The following is an 18,940-nucleotide window of genomic DNA, read 5'->3' as shown; positions in this document are numbered from 1 at the left end:
GTCACATTAGGTTTCCTTGTGTAAGCGAGGTCTACATCATTCATTTCCACTAGAAACACTTCCAAGGAATTCTGTTACTTTCTACTAAGTAATTCTATTCACTATCATGTCTTGTTTTGTATGTGTCTAGATCACTCATATAATTCCCCATTTTCTTGATTTTCTTTAAAACATCATGTCAACATCTTCTATCCATAGATTCATCTGTTTCCAAAAAAGTATTGCCAAGAATCAAATTCTGAACTTTTCTAATTCGGCAAATCTTAGTTCAGATTCTGCAGTTAAGAAGTAGGAAACATCTCAAGTAGACAGACATGGTTACTTTTTTATTTGAAGAAGAAGAAGGAAAAAAAAAAAAAAAACACATACGTTTTAATAAATACTGTGGAAACACTGACCAAACAAACATACAAAGTGACTTCAACATTAAAAAAAAAAAAGCAACAAAAAGTTTTGCTTTATAACAGTTATAACTTATTTTCTTTTTACAATATTTAAATACAGAAAGCACTCGCCAGCTATTTTGTAATACTGCCCACAGCATAACACCACACCAGTCAAAGCACACTATGTTGTAAAATGTCTGAATTTCATGGGAAATGATTGAAATGGCACTTTTTTGCAGAGTCAAAACAAAGTGCTTGTAAGACACAGAACTGGGTGTTATAATTATCTTAATCTCCCCCTCTTTGCCACAGTTTAATGGAAACAAAGTTTCAACACTTCAAAAATGAAGTGTCATTTTGGGGGGGAAAGCTTGTTTGCAGCAAGTACCACCTAGAACAGGGGCATATCTGACATCTTCTCTGGAAGGAATGACTCACAAGGAGAAACCTGCCAACCATTTTAAATGCTGATTATCTATCACTCTATCATGGTCAAGTTTTGAACCTTGCCCTGCTGAAGCTGGTAGAGGTTTAGCAGTCACTTGAGAAATGCCCTAGGCTCATATCAGGGCTGACATTATAAGTTTTTTTGTTTCTATCTATCTGGGGTTTTCTAAAGCTTGGGCAAGTGGGGCCTTTGTCAGGACAACATTCTTTTGAAGGAAGTGGCATGAGCCAACAGTTCACTATCTGCTGTCAGTCTCGGGTATAACAGACAACAGTGCTCTATGTATTTGAAATATGACTTTCTTCCAGACAGCCTTGCTCACAACCTGTGCTCTCTGCTACAGTTCCTTTCTCCATTTTCTCTCCTGGTGAAAACAGTATACATCCACTTCCTCTTTGAAATTATTCTATCACATCAAACCAAGACACCTTTTATTCGACTTCATGTTTTTTTTTTTTTGTTTTGTTTTTTTTTTTTAAATCAACGATGGCAAAAAGAAAAACAAAACCACACACAATCTTTTCTAAACAGCGCACAAAATATTACATTGAGCAATTTACCACTTGTTAATGACAATCACAAGGATGAACGAAATCAGACAGAATATAAAGCAACACTCTTCTATTTGATCTATGCGATCTTTGCAGCCCTCCCTGGTCTACGCATCTTGCAAGGCCGCAGAAGCCTTGCTTTCAAACCATCTTGCTCAGCAGCGACCTTCAGGAAGTCAAGATTTCAAAGCCTCGCGAAGTTTTCCTCTCAAATCCCACGGGTCCCGATACAATTTCCATTTTAATGATGAGCTAGAAGGAAATTAGATCACATCCCCTAGAAAACTAAACGCTAAGGTCACAGTGCGAGTTCCCCGACGAGGACGGTATACTAATATATACTTTTTGCAAATGAGATCAAAACATTGGAAAATTAAATCAAAGTAGAGATCCATGAATAGGTTGTAACGAAAACACAAAAACAAAACTGAAAATAGGCAAGCACCATTCAGAGCACGGGTTTTTCTTCTCGGAGGTACTGGCGTTCCTCCTCCTCTAGCTCTAGCCCATTTGTAGCTCCCTTTGTTTTTGGCATATTTTTCAAGTCAACTTCAAAACTCTTCAATGTATTCATTTCTCGCCACTCGGTCTACATGCCGAACCTAAGGACAGGATTCCATAATCTGGGTATCCTTTCAGGGGTCTCCTAAGCCTGTGTCCATGTGACTTTGGCTGTGCACTTCATTTGACTCCTTTTCGTTTTGCTCTTGTTTTTTTTTTTTTTTTTTGTTTTGTTTTGTTTTTATTCTTTACATCTAGATCCCCGCGTCCTCATTAAAGACAGCGAGACTTCACATGACAGTGCAGCTCTTGGCTTTGTCCTTCCGTAAATCTGTAGCGACTGCTGAGAGTTCTGGTCTGCTAGGCATGTGTGAAATCCGCTTTGTGGCCCTCTGTGATTTGTTCCGCTTAACGTTTTTATTTGTCTTATTTACACACGCCAAGGTGGCCACATGAAAAATGTCTCTGACGCTGTTTTCTGACTGTAAAGCTGAGCATTCGATGTAAGTGGCTGCTCCAATCTGCTTGGCCATATTTGCCCCCTGTGAGGTAAAAGAAAGAATTCTCATCAGTAGGGAGACTTTGAGAGATGTTGGAAAGTGTTGAAACACCAACAGTCTTGTACTGGAAAAGATCTAGTATGCTAAACGGACTTCGAAAGTGTTGTTGAAAAAAAAAAATTGACTTTTTTTTCTTCATGAGCTACTTTGTTACTTCCTAATCAAGACCCAATCCTGAGGCCCTTGGTTATATTATTCAGTTCATACTTCTATAGCTTCCCACAGCTTCCATACAGTAGAACCTTGAGCATACAACTGGCAGAAGGATTCAAAGAAACAAGAGAGATGCAAAGATGGCATCTGACCCTCACTGTCACATGTAACCAAGAATTAACTTGCTTTAGAGGTCACACGCAGGGCCACTGTGAAGTATAGTCTCTTGATACAGAGTAAGTCCCCTGAAAACATGAACACTGCATCTTTCACACAGATTTGACAAAGGTGCTTTGCCCCTCAGAGTCCATCCCAGCCCTTCATGAGGCACTTACTCCTCTCTTTTACTGACTATAAACGACCCCTCATCCCAGTCAACAGGGTGTACAAAATATATGGCAACAAACATAATTTAATATCAATTTTAAGTAAAATCAGTTTCTATGATTTTGAGTTTGTTAATAAGAAATGCACATGAAAATGAGTGCAATAGTTTTTTTTTCTTTAAGTTCTTGACATACTGGGGATGGAACCCCAAGTTACTCACACTGGGCAAGTGCTCTACCACTGAGTTCTGTCCCCAGCCATAAAGTTTAAATGATGCATATCACATATAGTTAACATGAACTCCTTTGAGAATCTGGTGGTTTTAGGAGAAACTATTCTAAATAGAGTTTCCTTTCTTTGGGGGAATACATTTACCATGATGAAGCTCCAAAAGATGGCATTATGGAGTAGTCTCTTATTGTCAACTTGATTTGGGAATTTATTGGGCAATTGAGGACATCAAACTCTCTTAAAGGGAACCACATTCTCTCTTTAACATGCTCAACTTTAAAACCACTGGGAAGCAGAAGCATCCAAGGCTATCAGCTGCTCACATGCCCTAATTCCTGGTGATTTTTACTACAGAATGACAGAAAATGTCATATTTCAGTTGACTGCTGCCTTAGCTCTTGAAAACCTGCTACATTTTATTTATCACAAACAATACTCCATTCCTTTCACTTTTTTTTTTTTTTTTGAAACGTGACTTTTCTACATTGACAACACAAGTACCTACCTGATCATATGACACGGGTGTCTGCCTGTGATTTGAGAGCTCCACTAATGTACTGACATCTGTCCGCAGATCAGACTTACAGCCAACCAAGAGCATCTTGGTATTGGGACAGAACTCCTGGATTTCACCTTTCCACTAAGGAGGAAGAAAAAAAGAAAGGAAATTTAACAAAGTATTAACATGCTAACAATGAAAACAATTTCCTCACTGGCAGACATTGAAATGATACTTCAAGGGAAGAAGCAAGCTTGTATTTAATTAGTAAGTAGATTCCAAACTTTTACATTGTTTTATATTCTGTGTGAATCAGTGGTTCCTCCCACAATGAATGTATTGTGTATCAACAGAAGGTAGCTTCAACAATGTCTTAATTATGAAGGAATTTAAAAGACAAAAGCACCTTAATAATGACATATCCAAATGGATAACTATATCCTCAGATATGCTGAGTTTCTTATTTCCAGGTGGAAGGCTGGGCATAAGGATTAGCCCACACCAGCAAATAGATGCATTCACAGACTCCATCATGAAAGGCTGGTTATGCTACCAGGTGCTGTGGGCTCTGTCTAAGTGTCTGGTCTACTTCCAGGAACTTCCATTCAAGTGGTGGAATGGGCACAAAACATGGCTTAAGCAGACAACTATCTTTTGAGCTTCCAGGACAGCAACTGACCCATAGGACTTTGAGTTAATTTTTAACTGTTGAGCACTGCTATCTAGTCTACAATTTAACTATTTCCTGTCATAATGAGAATTATGAGAACTTGGGTCTCATAATGGATTCCAGCTGTTCCCTGCCAAGCAAGTAAATGGCTTTTCATGGTTTTACTTCCTCTAACTTGAGTTCTTCATCGTGCTCCCAAAGATGAGGGGATAGAGGGGCCGAAACTCCTTCATTCCCACCCACAGATGTCTTGTGCTCTGTGAAGTTCTGTTATGATGATGTAACCATGTCTTTCCAAGGAGTTCACAGAGCAGAAGGGGCAATAAAATTTTGTAAGTGTGATATTAGATAAGAGGGACATTCTGGAAGAGTGATTTAATCTTGGGTTTGTTTGTTTATTTTCTTTCGAGACAGTGTTTCTTTGTGTAATAGACCTAGTTGTTGTGGAATTTGCTTTATAGACCAGGCTAGCCTTGAACTCACAGAGATCTGCCTGCATCTGCTTCCCGAGTGCTGGGGTTAGAGGCATGCTGTTGCCCTGGAAGAGTGATTTAAGAGGCCACCAGAGGAGGCCTCTAGGTCTCAAGGAGTAGCTGAGAAAAGAGCATCTAGAACAAAGTAGCCCAGCACATGGGGGCAGTAACACAGAGTGCCTGACCCGTCCATTGAGGCTTTCCTTTTTCTACCCCCCAACAATTATTTAAGAGCCTCTAGCACATACTCCAAAGGAGTTGAAAACAGATTAAGAAACCTAAGACAAAATGCTGAAGAAGTTACCATGTGCCGTAAGCCTCATGCAAATGCAAAACACGTATTAATATCTACAGGTCCAACGTCACGTCACTATTTGTTTGGTCTTAACAGACAAAAGAAAAATAGGAAAGGAGAAAAGCTTTCTGTCATTAATTATGTATAACCCAATACTACATCAAGTACAAACTCCAGTAAGTAAGTGCGCCTTTTATCTCCAGGCACAGGCAGGCATGTTGTTATGCTGTCAGTGGTGTGATGTTTCTGGCTTTCCCCTGTACTTGTTCACAGATATTGAAGACAGGAAAGGTGTATTCCTAACAAAATTTAACAAAAGTGAAGCCTGTGTTTCATACATTACTCCAAATGGGAAGGAGTTAAAAACTAAAAAAGGACTCTTTGATCTATTAAAAGTGCAGTCTCACCAAATTGCTCTCAAGGTTTAGTAAAAACTGAAAGAGGGCCATACCTCAATCCCTAAACTTATAATGACCAACCCAAGCAACTGAGTATCATATAAAAATATAAGCTAATAAAAGCGCAGGAAATGCACACCACCAAAAGTGAAAACCAAAAGAACACAATGCAAAAGAAACAAGCCCAGTCATCTACCTAGGGGCTCTCCCTTTCTGCTTCCCCTGTCCTCACAGGGACCCACTGAGTGACATTCTGTGCTCTTAGCCACACCTTACCTACACAGAACAAGGGGGTAGTGCGGCTAGAGTGTCACTTTCAAACCCCACAACGCTCCATATGGGTGAGTGATGAATATGCTGCCCCATCTATTAACACTTATGACCATCAAGAACTATGAAAGAACAAAGCTTAGGTTGTTGCAGGCCAAGAAGGGTCCCTGTCCTCACTGAACTCCTTCAAACTCATCAACAAGTTTCCATAACTACCCTGTGGGCCAAGTCTTCTACTACTGAAGGCCAAGCATTGACCCCTAACACATATACAGTGGCTTATTAGGTCCCAAGACCCAACTGCAACAGGTACCATCCCTCTTAGCCATGGTTCCTTTTGTTCACAGCTTTTGCTAGTTCTGTCTCCACTTACAGAATCTGACCTACCTTTGCTTCCAGAAACCAGGTCTCTGTGATAATGGACATGTTGAGCACAACTGATAGTTTATTAGTACTTGATATACATCTGATTATAACTCACATTGTTACATGTCTAGGGACCAGCCCTATTACATATATTCCTCTTACGATAATTTCATTTTTGCCTCTATAAATTACTGAAATACAACTTCCTTGTTAAAATAACTCTTATTGTATTCAGTTCAATATCTGAATTGTGATCAACAGTAAACATGTAAGGAACACTCTGTCTAGCAAATGAACAGAAGGCTCAGGTAGGACCTTACTGTAGGTCCACACTGTTTCCTCCCAAAAAACAAACATGGGAGCTCATAAAAAGTTTTATGTTCTGAGCTTCATGAAACAAAGTTTCAAGCAGATTACCTACCCAAAGTACTCATGGCACTGAAGTGTGCTAACCTTGTTTTGGTGTGGAAGTATGCTTTCTGGTGTTTTCATCACAAGCCCTAAGGCAAAAGTTCACATAATGTAGCCCCAGCCAACCACCTCTCTCTAGTCCTACATCACCCGATGTGCTGGACAGCGCCCTCAGTCTACAGCTCTTACCTTTTTTAAGACACTGTCCAAAGTCTCTGGTCTGCTGATGTCAAAGCAAATGAGCACAGCATCAGAATCCGGGTAAGAGAGAGGGCGGACATTGTCATAGTAGGGAGAACCTAAGAAACAAAACACACAGGTCTCAGACAAAAACCTCTATCATATATGAGGCATTAATTCTACTCTTTTGAGATAAATCCCTTCCTAGTTATAATGCCCACTCCTGACCCCCAGCACATACAGCTTCTAAAAAAAAAAAAAAAATCCAAACATGTACACAAAAGATAGGTTCATTCCCTTGTACTAGAAGATCAGAAAGGTCATTCCTATGCATGGGACCTCAGTTCCTGGAAAGGTCAGGAACTTATTAAGGTGTAAATTGATAGAGTTCAAGGATTAGAGTCATAGAGACCCTAGATGAAGTGGGAAGGGTGTGGGAACAAGTACAAACTCATTCTCACCACTGAAGGGGGAGAAGCCCATGTCTTTAGAACTGGTTACAACCTATATCAGTGGGATCTAAGCAAACCCAGGTGGCAGCTGGAATTTAGGAAGAGATGTGTACATATTAACTAGTTGCATTGTGGCTGTGCTATCCCTGTGGTCAAAGGCTGAGGGGCAGTAGCCACTGAAAATTGTCCTGCTTCCTGGGAAAAAGATACAAACTCCAGATTAGTGCAGTAGTTGAATGGGGGTGAGTGGGGGGAGGGAGAAAGAAGGCAAGATTAGGGATGCACAAAGAGCCACAAAAAAGCACATGGGTGTCACTCTGTCTCCAGTTACATGTCTGGCTAAGTCATTGACCTTTGAGCTTGCTTACACTTATCCCCAAGCCCTGTGTAAGTTTGCTTCCTGTTACAACCAAGAATATCATAAATGCCATGTTGGATCATGTTACCTTTCTACACAGTTCCACCTGCAAACATGACAGGGGCCCTGGGCCGAGTTAAAGCAAAGGTTGTCTAAAAGCTCAAATCATCAGCCAATCAATGGAACCACAGAAGTTGCTGGTCATTTAGGACTTTTTTTTTTTTTTTTTGATACCATTATAAATTCCAAATGTTGGTAATTCACACAAGACCAATAATTATAAATCATGAAATAGCTTGACTATAAAATTGAAGATAACTTTGCCAATTTTTACTTTTAAGAAATGATTTTCATCATACAGTCATTTCCCAGACAACATGGAAATCACTTACTAGGCAACTGCAAATACATCAAAGCTTCTTTGACTTTTAATTTAGTTTTGACATAATTTTGCATTTCTGGCAGGAAAAAAAAAAACAAAACAAAAACATAGCATGTATTCCCTAAGTCAAAACTTCAGTAGTCAAAATTAAAAAAAAAAAGGGGGGGAGGGCTCCAAAAAAATCTTTGTAGCCAGTCCTGGCAGAGGGGTAAAGCAGGAGGATCACAAGTTTGAGGGAGGTCTACCTGAGCTGTGGAGTGAATGCAGCCAATGGAATGGGCAGGAGTCACTCTACATGAATACACTGTCTCCACATCAGCTCTCTATGTCCCAAAGCAAAAGGACAAAGATAATTGACCTTCAGGAGCCTGTTGTTGCACCCTAGAAGTTAGTGTAGTCAGAGCATGTGTTTCTGGACCCTGGGTACTCCCTGGCCATACTGTGCCGGCTTCACTATCTGTTTTAGAGACGAAGATACCAAATCTGCAGAGCAAGGAACAGGGGAGCAAGGACAGGGAGGGGAGGGGGGGATGATCCCAGGATCGGGAAGGGAAATGCCAACAGAGAAGGCCATCTAAGAAGCTCTGAGGCAGGGCAGCAGCTTCCCACTGCCCCCTGGAAGGCAGAAGTGCAATAACAAAGCAGCCAAGGGAAGGTACTTCCTCACAGCTTAGTTGAAAACATCACATCATTTAAAATATTAAGATGTACAAAAAAAAAAAAAAAAATGAGGTCATTCCCGAAAATGGCCACCCTTTCTATCACTTGAAGAAATTAGAGGTGATGAGAATAATTGATTTAGTGTTAAGCTTTTCCTGAGAGGCATCAGAAAGGGCTGGCCTTACTCTATGTGAGTATATTGATCCTTTGCATTAGTTCTGCAGTTGAGACTCTCTCTTTTGCAACCTTCCTTGTTTGTGTGTCCAAAGTCTAACTTTGGCACAGCTCTGGCTGTGAGCACTAGAATATCTCTTTACTAAGAGCCAGTCACAAAATCCAAGACTGGACAGAGAAGAAATTCAGATGAGGACAGCAGAGCCTCTCTTCTGTTCTTCAAAGCTAGTTTAAACGACCTGACCAGATCTACAGTCAGAGCAGGCCAGTATCAGCTGAGCAGGTGTCAGAAAGCTCAGCTCATAGGATTTCCACTCTTAAGACCTACAGGACAGGACTAGTGTCTGCAGGTGCCAGGCTCCTTCAGAACAGGATGCTGCCTGTGCTGCATGGCAGAGCTGACTATGCTACAGGACAATGGAGATCATCTTTTCCAAAGGTGGCTGAGGAAAGTCAAAGGGGCAAAACTAATTTAATTAAACTTGGGGCTGCTGGGAAAATCCAGAGATGGTGTTGCAACATTCCAGTCACCATGTGGCAGAGAACAGAGAACACCCTGCCCTTTGTGGGCTGTTTCCCCTCCCCCACCCATTTTAAGGCCACAAAGGGATCTGGCTTTGTGCTCAGCCCTCTGTCACAGGCTGCGGATTGCTTGCTTATTGGGGGGAGGGGGGGCGAAGAGGAAAGGCGTCTTTTGTGCTTGGTGGCTATATGCAAATAAGTGAGAAATTTACTCTCTTGACTGACTTTAAAAAGAAATAGCTCTCTTCGAATTAAACAGGATTCTCATGGAGGCCTGGCTTTTGTTTTCATTTGGTTTAACAGTTTGGATGAAAATACATATGTAGTGTAGCCCTTCAAGAGAAACCAGCTACTGAGCTTGGAGGTGAAGAGGTAACACTGAAGTGCTTTAACAAGATCTAATTAGGAGCAGCACTTTGATCTGCGCCTAGTCCAACCCCCTGCAGTAAACAATGCAGCTTTTTGATCAACAAGTGCCCAAGGGCACTAATAAAACGGGTCCTAAAATTCATTAGTCATAATTGTAATATGACCACCAAAGAGAAGAGTAACTTGCCATGGAAGATGAGAATTTATTTATTATGTTTCTTTTGATAGCTTAAGATTAATTTTTTTTTCTGGAAAGCAAACTATTGTTTCCACTTTTTCAAAGTAAGAAGGTGAATGATAGAATTACAAAACTGGACTAACAGGAAAGGTCGAACAGTTCATTAGGTAAGAAGGACCCTTTTCTTCAGTGCTTTTCCCTATGGGGCCCTGTGATTGCACAAAGGGCAAGCAAGGGACTGATCTCCACAGGAATGTGTGGGATAACACAGAGGGAAGAATCCTAGGAATGCCCTGCCAACTGAGGAATCCAGAAGACAGGAGAGAATCCAAAAGGAGTGAAGAGTGAGCCTGCAAAGTGAGAACAATGCCAGTCCATGACTCCTGTAGCTCGCTGCATCCCAGGACAACCTGGGAAGGCAGGTTTCCAGAAATACTAATTGCTATAGATTCCAGTTAAACTAATCAGGCACTAACTGCACATATTTTACAGTGTGGCAAAGCACAGTAGATTCTGATGTGCACGAAGTCAGTACCTTAGTGCCTAAGAATGTGGACTATGGCTAAAACCCAGTAAACCAGGTATGAAGCTCTACTTGTCAATTTTAACTTCCTGGGCAGCATGTGGGATAGGCTTCATAGATGTGGGCCTTTTCAGAGGAACACTTTTTGAAAGGCAGCCCTGTTAAATTCCTTTTAAAGTAACCAACCAGACTTTCCTGTATTCATGTAATTATATAACTGGACTATATGCAAAACAAGTGTCTCATCCTGTCCACCCCCCTCCCCTGAAAGACTTTACTCAGGCATAGATTAGAACAAGCATGCTTTTGGGACTCTTCGTTGCTCAAGTTTGGCAAACATCAGCAGAGTTCTAAAAGACTTTCGAAACTGCAGGTCCGCACAGCCTTGTCTTCAAGATCATTAATTTGGGATGAGAGGGAAATTTCCAGCCCCAGAATAGTCACACAGCCTCACCTAGAAACTCATTCTTCAAACACATGCCTGCCTGCTGAAGTCACCGCATCGCAATGGTGCAGCACACCATATATGTACATCACTGAACGTATATGGAAGACCAGGCATGCCTAAAGGGGAGGCCAAACCTGTTCAAGCACTGGAACTTTAGAAGCGCCTGCAAACTGAAAATCGGAGGATTTTCAGTTTTCGCTGGGTATTTTAACAGTGTTAACACCTTACACCTGAAGTAAGTTGGAAGCTTTTCCCTTTTCCCGTAAGAAATTCTTACCAGAACAGGAAGTTGGGAACAGTGGGTGTTTGGGGAAGAAAAAAAATATATAGTAAGTTAGTAAATTTTGGTGTTTTCTGTGTTCACCAAGGGCACACAGGTAGTGGGGGGAGGGGCCATTGCCTGAGGGCAAGCTGTGGAAGAGCAGCAGCCTCAGGAATGTGAGTGGAGCCTAGACAGGACTCTCTTCAGAGTCACCCTCCGCTGAACCTTTTCCCCAACTATTGGCATCACAGACATCAACCTGACACCACCAGCAATGATATTTTGTTTGTATCTTCTACTGAATTGGACTCTTGGAGATTATAAAGCGATCTTATGAAAACACACGGGTAGTAACGTGGTTTCTATTTCCGGGGGCTGTGCAGATACATAATTGGATATAAGTTCAGAGGGGCAGAGCTAGCATCGCTACTTGAGGGCTCTAAATAACATCTGGGTAGTAATTCTCAATCTTGAGGTACTTGAAAAATGTGAGTAAGATTCCTCACATTTTCCTGGCGATGGGCCCACAATGAATCATAGAGCTTGACTGAATAAGATATGGAGGTAAGTTTTAAAAATCCACATTTCCATTGCTATATAAGAGTCCATTATCTTAGCATGGAGGTCCCCGAATGCATTCACCTTTCCACATACTATAACATTAGCCTTGGGTTTCAAAACCAGCAAGCACAACACCTGGCCAAACTTTTGGAGCAGCTTGTCAGAAAAGTATGAATTCTTGCCAGAAGTGATTCTGTGAATGTTGCCAATAGACTGTAAACCAGAAGACATTTCAAGGACATCAAAAAAAAAAAAAAACAGAGGCCCAACTGATTCATTTGGCACAGCCCACCATGCATCACGAGCTGAGTGGAGACACTGGTGGTCCATGGTGTCCTATTTCCGTGCAAAAGAACTATATTAATGAAGAAACAGCTGGTTACTTCAGGAGCATTAGAATGACTGATCTGGACACCTTACTCAAATGTGCAACCTAGGAAAAACCAAATGGGAATAAAAGCTAGCACTAAAGCACTAAACAAATTAAAAAGAAGGAAGTCTAGGGTCAGATGAAGATTTGCCTGCTCTCACACTGTCTAACCCTAGTCCACATTTCAGTAGGAAGACTTAGTTTAACAGCTAGGTGTGATTTTGAAACCCTAGGTCCCAAGGATCATAATGACTTTATGAAGTACCTGGTTCCATGGAGTTTGTTCAGATCAAAACCATTATTCTCTGATTAGTTATTAAATTCTTCAGCCTATCCCGAATTCCTAGGCTACCTCTAAGAAACTTAGATCAGAAATCTCAACTTTGAGAATCTGTTTTTTTTTTTTTTTCCCTAATAACCATTAAATGTAAGCATGTTTTAAAGTGCAAGGGACTTTAAGAACTTTGGGAAATCTGAGTCAACTTTCAGAGGAGATCTGTAATTATGGGAACATTAGTGGCCAGAAAGACCTGAGCTGGGGGCTTGAACTTGCACAAGCATTCAACACCTCTTGAGTCTTGTTGCTGCAGGTAAATCCATCTCAAACACCCCCCCCAAACACACACACACACACACACACACACACACACACACACACACACACAGAGCTGCCTCTTCCTGTAACAATGTTTCCATGTCCCTGTTTGACTAGGAAGTGTTAGTAAAAGATGCCCTGGGAAGGATTCCTCACCCTGTTCAAATCCACAGGCTTTTCCTCCTAGCTGCACCAAACACTTATTCAGGTTCTCATTTGGTTTCTGACTTTACCCTGAAGGAATCATGGGCATTTTAAGTTTTCACCTTTGTTCACAGCATTTTTTAGTTTGCCTGGTCATCCTAACTAGAATATTAGTAGCCTGATGACAGAAGCCCCTCCCACCCAGCCCCCTATCACAGCACCAGTGGTGTTCAGGTGTTCCCAGATGGCATGCCTTAACAGTTTACAAGCACAGCTTCATGTCTTGCCCAGTTGTGTTCGTTTCTATTTTAAACCACAAAAAGGAATAAGTGATCTCCTTGTAAACTTCTTTCCTTGGTTAACATAGATGAATCTTCAAAAGAAAGCATTTCCATTTTTGCCACAAAATATTTCGTTAGGGCACTTGTTATAAGACCGGCCTTCAGAGTTGATGTAAAAGTTGAAAGATACCTTTGTATTTAGATTTATGTTTATTCTGAAGTTGCCCTGGAAGTACAGCAACTATGATTGTTCTTTCTTATCTGCTGCTTCAAATATAAAATATGGAAGATATGATGTTTTTTAACACTACTAGAAACAAATATTAGAAACACTAACTTTAGCATTCTGAACCCGAAAAATGATCATAGAATATTAAGATTCATAGATTTTCACAGGGCAATAACACCATTATTAACTGGTAATCAACAGTTGAATTGAATACTTTAACTAATAATATGCCTTAAATAAAATGTGCATTAACTTGTCCTGGTTAAAAGCTGGCATCAATGACTATTGCTCCCTGAATCACATATGCTGCAATTACCCTGCAGTCTAGTCCTAGGAAAAGATACGGTGATCTTTAAATGACTAACTTTCTATTATTAGTAGGCATTTGGCTTCATATTACAAATTGCTTCTGTGTTTGGCAAGTATAGCATATTTTTGAAGTACAAACTATTAGAACTATTTTGGTTTCACTTATCATTTTAAAGTAGCAAACTATTCTCTTTATCTCTCAATTCATTTGGGAAATTTTGAATAGTCTCTAGTACGTTTCTGTAATTATTAATAATACTCATTTTATAATGAAGAGAAAATACTTCTCAGTAAAGGGGTAGAAATGGACCCAAGACTACCTGGAGAATCCCTCATTTTAGAAGATTTTCATGACACAGTAAGATTGTGTTAACTTTGGAGCATTTTAAGTAGCCATAAAAGTCAACTGGCACTGTGCCACAGTGACTGCTGTAATGGGTAAATGCTTTCAGAAAGACAGGGACACTGGTCCCTACTTAAAGCAGTAGTTCTCAACCTTCAGGGGCCAAAGGAATCTTTTGAGAGGGTCTAAGACTGTCTGTATATCAGATATTTATTTTATGATTCCTAACAGCAAAACTATAGTCATGAAGTAGCAACAAAAATAATTTTATGGTTGGGGTCATTACAACATGAGGAACTATGTTAAAGGGTTGCAGCATTATGAAGGTTGAGAATCACTCACCTAAAGACTGTATAGAGCTCTACAAACTACTGTGGGAAGCCTCATAGGGAAAGACATTGCAACCAGTCGGAAGAGGCCACTAGAAGTCAAGAATTAAGTGCATCAGAGGTTGGCATTAAACTATCTCTGCATCCTAGATCTAATACAGGACCTGCTCATAGTAGATACAAAAAAAAAAAAAAAAAAAAAAAAAAAACAAAGAAGAGGAATAGAGATGAAGGAATATTAATTGCCTGGGACCTCAAATAAGAAATGAATGGTTTCCTTTCCTCATATTCTACTTGTACATGGTATTCTTCCCCACATTCAAATTGGCAGTTTTGCTTAACATATGACTGCTTCAGGAGAACAGACCACATATAGAAAGCCCATAGAAGAGTTGCCTCTGTTTCCTAAATGTTTGTTCCTCTTCTGGAAAGTTGAATACAATAGCAATACCACCAAAGGGCATAGTTTATACTCTCTCTCCACCCAATTTTCCCAAAAGAAATCTCTCTCGCATAGTCTTGGAAGAGAATAAAAAATCACATTCAGGGCTCTATAAACTTGTTGGATCTTGTCTCCAGAGATAAGCTAGGAGCAGTTGAAGAAAATTAAATATATATAAAGAGACCTAAAGTATATAAAATTATTTTCACACCTCAACAAAACAACGTCTTTATGAGGAAGAAAATGTTAAATGATAGTTTAAAAAAAAAATCTTTAGGAGCTTGTCAGGAAAAGCAAATAAACAGGAAAGATGGTAAAATTACTGGGAAGTATGAACTTCCTGCTAAAAGCGTGCTAACCCTGAGTGGCAAGCCATTTTTGCTAGAAACAACCTATTCCTAGAATTTAAGCAATGTTCTGTAACTGTGTTTAATTAACTAACATCTCACTTCACAAACAACATAATAGAACTCCAAATAATTCCCAGTGTCTCCTTTTCCATTTGTATAAATCTAAATTTTAAGTAAGGTTTCACAACTGAATAATTTTGCAGTACAATACTGCTGCAATCAGCTTTCAAACCTTTGTGTTTTACAGAAATATGCAAAAGGTTGTCTTTCACTAAATAAAAATACAAGTCATTATTTCACTACTGATTTAATTTCAGGTGATTAACTTTAATTTGATGAAAAGCAATATTTGTGAAGTTGCCATTCTTAAGGCACAGGTAATTCAGTGCTAATTAATGCCGGGAGCCTTATCTCCTTGGCAACTATGCATATCACTATTAATTTGCTCATTCTTTATTGGGTGACTATTGTATGCAAGGCATTCAACTATATGTACAGAGACTGTGAACTATGTAATTCTAAGGCTTGAAAACATCTGAAGTGACACTTGCCTCAGCTTCCCACTATAAGCTGTTCATGCACATTTGTTTTATTTGCTAGTCTTTGAAAGGCTTGTGCCTTTTCTCTCTTAAAAGGAGGGAGGTGGCAAGTTTGGCCCTTGGGCACCTAATCTAAAATCTCCGTTGGTGGTCTTGTGACTCTCAAAGCTTAAGGCAGGGATGTATAACCCAGCATTCCTAGGAACCCACCCATCCCCCTCCTTATCCAAATAGTCTCATTCCGAAATCCACCAGGAAGCCTGGCTCAGCCCAGAATCTGGCCTGGTTTGCAGGCTGTGAGAACCTCAGCACAGGATTCCAGATCCACTGAGACTAGGAGCTGAAGCCAACCAATGTCCTGGGAAACAAAAAGATCAGCCTGTCCAGACACTAAAGCCAAGAAGTGATAGCTGGGAGAGATCTTGCACATTATCCAGCTCAGCGGCTGCCCTCTTTTTACAGATGATGAAAACAGAACCCAGGGAGGTAGAGATTTGCACACAGAAATCCCTGGTAACCCGGAGCTAAGATCTAAATACAGCTTTGTACCAAAGATGGTATCTGACCTGCTCAACTCCACGACTTATAGAGTAGAAGTCCAAACAGGGCTGGGTGGGAGAGGGGGAGTACTGGTGCTAATTACTGGTACCACACCAGCTGTCCTGCTCACTAGGCATAACAATTACCATGATATGCCTGAAAGCGGGAGCCTAATAAAATACTAGGCTATGTAATAATTGTGATGACAGAAACTAGTAATATACTACTAGAATTCTACCAGCACTTTCTCTGTAGTATCAAGTCTGTGTATAAGCCCAACAACAAAAAACACAAAACGCCCTTGGCGCAGTTCAAGGAAGAGCCTGACTCTCAAGGGGGAAACTAGATCCATCCTCACTGCAACAGTCTGAGCATCTGGCACCGACCGTGAGAGGCGCCGGTGCGAGACTTCCCTCAAGCCTTTGTGCCGGCGGCTGCCTCTGGAGACCTGGTGACTCTGGCCCCTTCCTCCCGCTGTCTAATCCCTCAGGTCCCTCCGAGGTTCCAGCCTAGGGTGTGGGAAGCTCGCTGAAGCTCCACGAGGCCACTCCCAGCCGAGCGCGGCTCCACCTCGGGCCCCTCCGCCTGCCAGCAACCCTGCGTGTTGGCTCTTGTGCGCTCCTCCTTGCCAGTTTCGCCAGAATCTGTCTGGCAGCCCAGTTCCCCTCGCGCACCGGCCTTTCCCCTCCCTTCCCGGTAGCTTCTGCTCCTCCGGAGAAGGTAGGGTCTTTACAAACAGCATGCCTTCTCCGGGGGCGCTTCTGGCCCGGCTTGGCTTGCTAGAGCTTGGTTGCTAGAGCTTGGGTACCAGGGGTTGCTCAGTGCTGTCCTTACTGTCTCTGTCCCGCACTTCGTCGGGGCGCCAGCTTTCCCACACGCGGGGATCTGTCTGCCCCACTACTGTGCCACGTAGATGGGTGGGCGCGTGGGAAGGCAATAACCCGGCCTTGAACCCTAGACCTTTAGACAGAACCCACCACGGCGCCAATAATTCAAGTAGACGGGAAGGTCAAAGGCGAACGGCGCTGCCTGCGGCCCTGCAGGCGAAGATACCAAGGCAGTGGGGGTAGGGAGTGGCATGTTCGGAGAGCTGGCACGGAGTGCTCCCGGGGTAGCCGCAGAAGCGGCTCTGCGCGGATGGCGCGGAGGCGGAGGCCCCGCGGTGGCCGCAGCCCGCCCCAACCACCAGTGCATTCCTGGCAGTAGGCGTCAGAGCCGCCGGCGGCGGCAGTTCACCCTTCTCCCCCAGCAAGGAACCTGCACGCAACCGGGTGCTTCGGGATTTACTCCCAGCTCAGCCTGCCCTCCAGCCCCTCTGCCCCGCGACCAGATGGCTGGTGACACCCAGGAGGGCTTTCCTCCGCTAGCGGGAGGGCTCCACGCTGCTCTGCATGCTCCAGCACCCGACCACCCCGGCGGCCTGCTCCCACACGGCCTCAAGGACAGACAACACAAGGCCACGCGGCCACAGGAGGCTGCTCCAGCAGCGTCACCCCCGGACACATAGCGTCCTCCAGTCCCCACAACCACAAACACATCCATCGCCTCCCCTGCACAGAAGGATAACATTTTCCCCGCGGCTCGAGCCCTGGAAGTCCCTCTAGGGGCCACCTTAGCATACAGAGCTCCAGATCCCGAGCTCCGCGGTACACCGGCTCAGAGAGCCATGCGGTGTGTTGAGTCTTACCTGAAGTGTCCCACAGGCTCAACTCTATTCTTTGTGTGTCGATTTCAAAACTGGCTGTGTAATTCTCAAACACCGTAGGGACGTAATTCTGGACAAACGAAGGACAGAAGAGGAAGGAAAGGTGGCAAAGAGGTTACTAAAAACGCGACATACATTAAACTATGAAAAACACCCAAGCCCCCAAATGAAAAAAAAAAAAAAAAAGCACATCCCTTACACACTAAACACGCAACTCACTCCCGAGAGCCCACCCGGGTTCCCCCACCCGGCTTCCCACACTGGAACCAGCAAGTTTCCGGGGCTGAGAGCCCAGGGTGCTGACACGTCCCAGCCCAGAGGCTTCCAGGACACTTTCCCTTCCAAACAGTGTGGCGGTGGAGACCGGCTCGGCCAGAGGAGGACTTTGAAGAGGAAAATCACAGCGAGCGGACTTCTCTTCCAGACTGGGGACCCCACCGGCCCGCTCCCCTCAAAGCCGTGCGGGTCACACTCACTTCGGGGAAGCAGTCCTTTGCGAAGACGTGAAGCAGCGCTGTTTTCCCACACTGGCTGTCGCCCACTACTACTATCTTGCATTTCACGTTCTGATTAGGATCCATGATAGATTTACTGGATAATTTCTGGCTGGCTCTTCTCTCCTTCATTGATGTTGCCTTATTTTCTCTTGAAACAGGAATTTTTCTCTTTAGAAGAAAAAATATATATATTTACTTCTCTATATAAAAAGCAGATAAAAAAATAAATCGCAAAGCCGGTTGGAATCCCTTAAACGTAGCGCTGTGGAGGAGAGGCAGCGGCTCTTAACTCCCCTCCAACAAGTTTTCCGTCTGACTCCGCGCCTCTCCTCCCAAGTCCAATTCCAGTCGGTCTGCTTTGTTCCACGCTCTCTGCGCGGCTTTATACGCCCAGCCTTCCAATCCCCTCTGCTTTCTCAATGAGAGAAGGAAACTGATCCGCCTCCTCCCCTTTTATGGAGCCTGGGAGCCAGTGCGGCTGCCTAGTTGGCAGAAAGTGTAGGCAGTGCGCCCTCTAGGGTAGTGTGCAGGATGGCTCGCAGACCCAGGCTCTGGCATAACCAAAAGGCACCAGGAGGGTTTTGCTGGTGGACAAACAGTTCAGGACCAGGCTGAGGGGGAAGGGGAAGTGGATGTCTGTGCACATGAACTTGAGCTGG

General features: G+C 42.7%; 1 protein-coding gene across 1 annotated transcript; it reads right to left on the bottom strand.

Moving 5' to 3' along the window:
- Positions 1–305: 305 nt before the first annotated feature.
- Rnd3 (Rho family GTPase 3) lies at positions 306–18,703 on the bottom strand. The gene is made up of 5 exons (XM_051184710.1): positions 18,261–18,703; positions 17,767–17,854; positions 6,729–6,838; positions 3,663–3,797; positions 306–2,428 (listed from the first exon to the last, which is right to left on the bottom strand). Exons 1-5 carry the CDS (start codon positions 18,408–18,410, stop codon positions 2,177–2,179), a joined length of 735 nt encoding a protein of 244 aa, XP_051040667.1. The 5' UTR covers positions 18,411–18,703; the 3' UTR covers positions 306–2,176.
- Between the last annotated feature and the right edge of the window lie 237 nt (positions 18,704–18,940).

This window comes from Phodopus roborovskii, unplaced genomic scaffold (assembly GCF_943737965.1).
Source record: "Phodopus roborovskii unplaced genomic scaffold, PHOROB, whole genome shotgun sequence".
Classification (NCBI taxonomy): Eukaryota; Metazoa; Chordata; class Mammalia; order Rodentia; family Cricetidae; genus Phodopus; species Phodopus roborovskii.
The sequence above is the reverse complement of the archived record's forward strand: the minus strand, read 5'-3'. Positions and strand labels throughout refer to the sequence as shown.

Excerpts from the sequence above, each read along its gene's own strand:
- Rnd3 (XM_051184710.1), bottom strand. The coding sequence starts at position 18,410 with ATGAAGGAGAGAAGAGCCAGCCAGAAATTATCCAGTAAATCTATCATG. Across the intron at positions 17,855-18,260 it reads CAAAGGACTGCTTCCCCGAA|AATTACGTCCCTACGGTGTT; the intron begins GTGAGTGTGACC and ends TCGTTTGTCCAG. Across the intron at positions 6,839-17,766 it reads GAGCCTGTGGGACACTTCAG|GTTCTCCCTACTATGACAAT; the intron begins GTAAGACTCAAC and ends TTTGTTTCTTAG.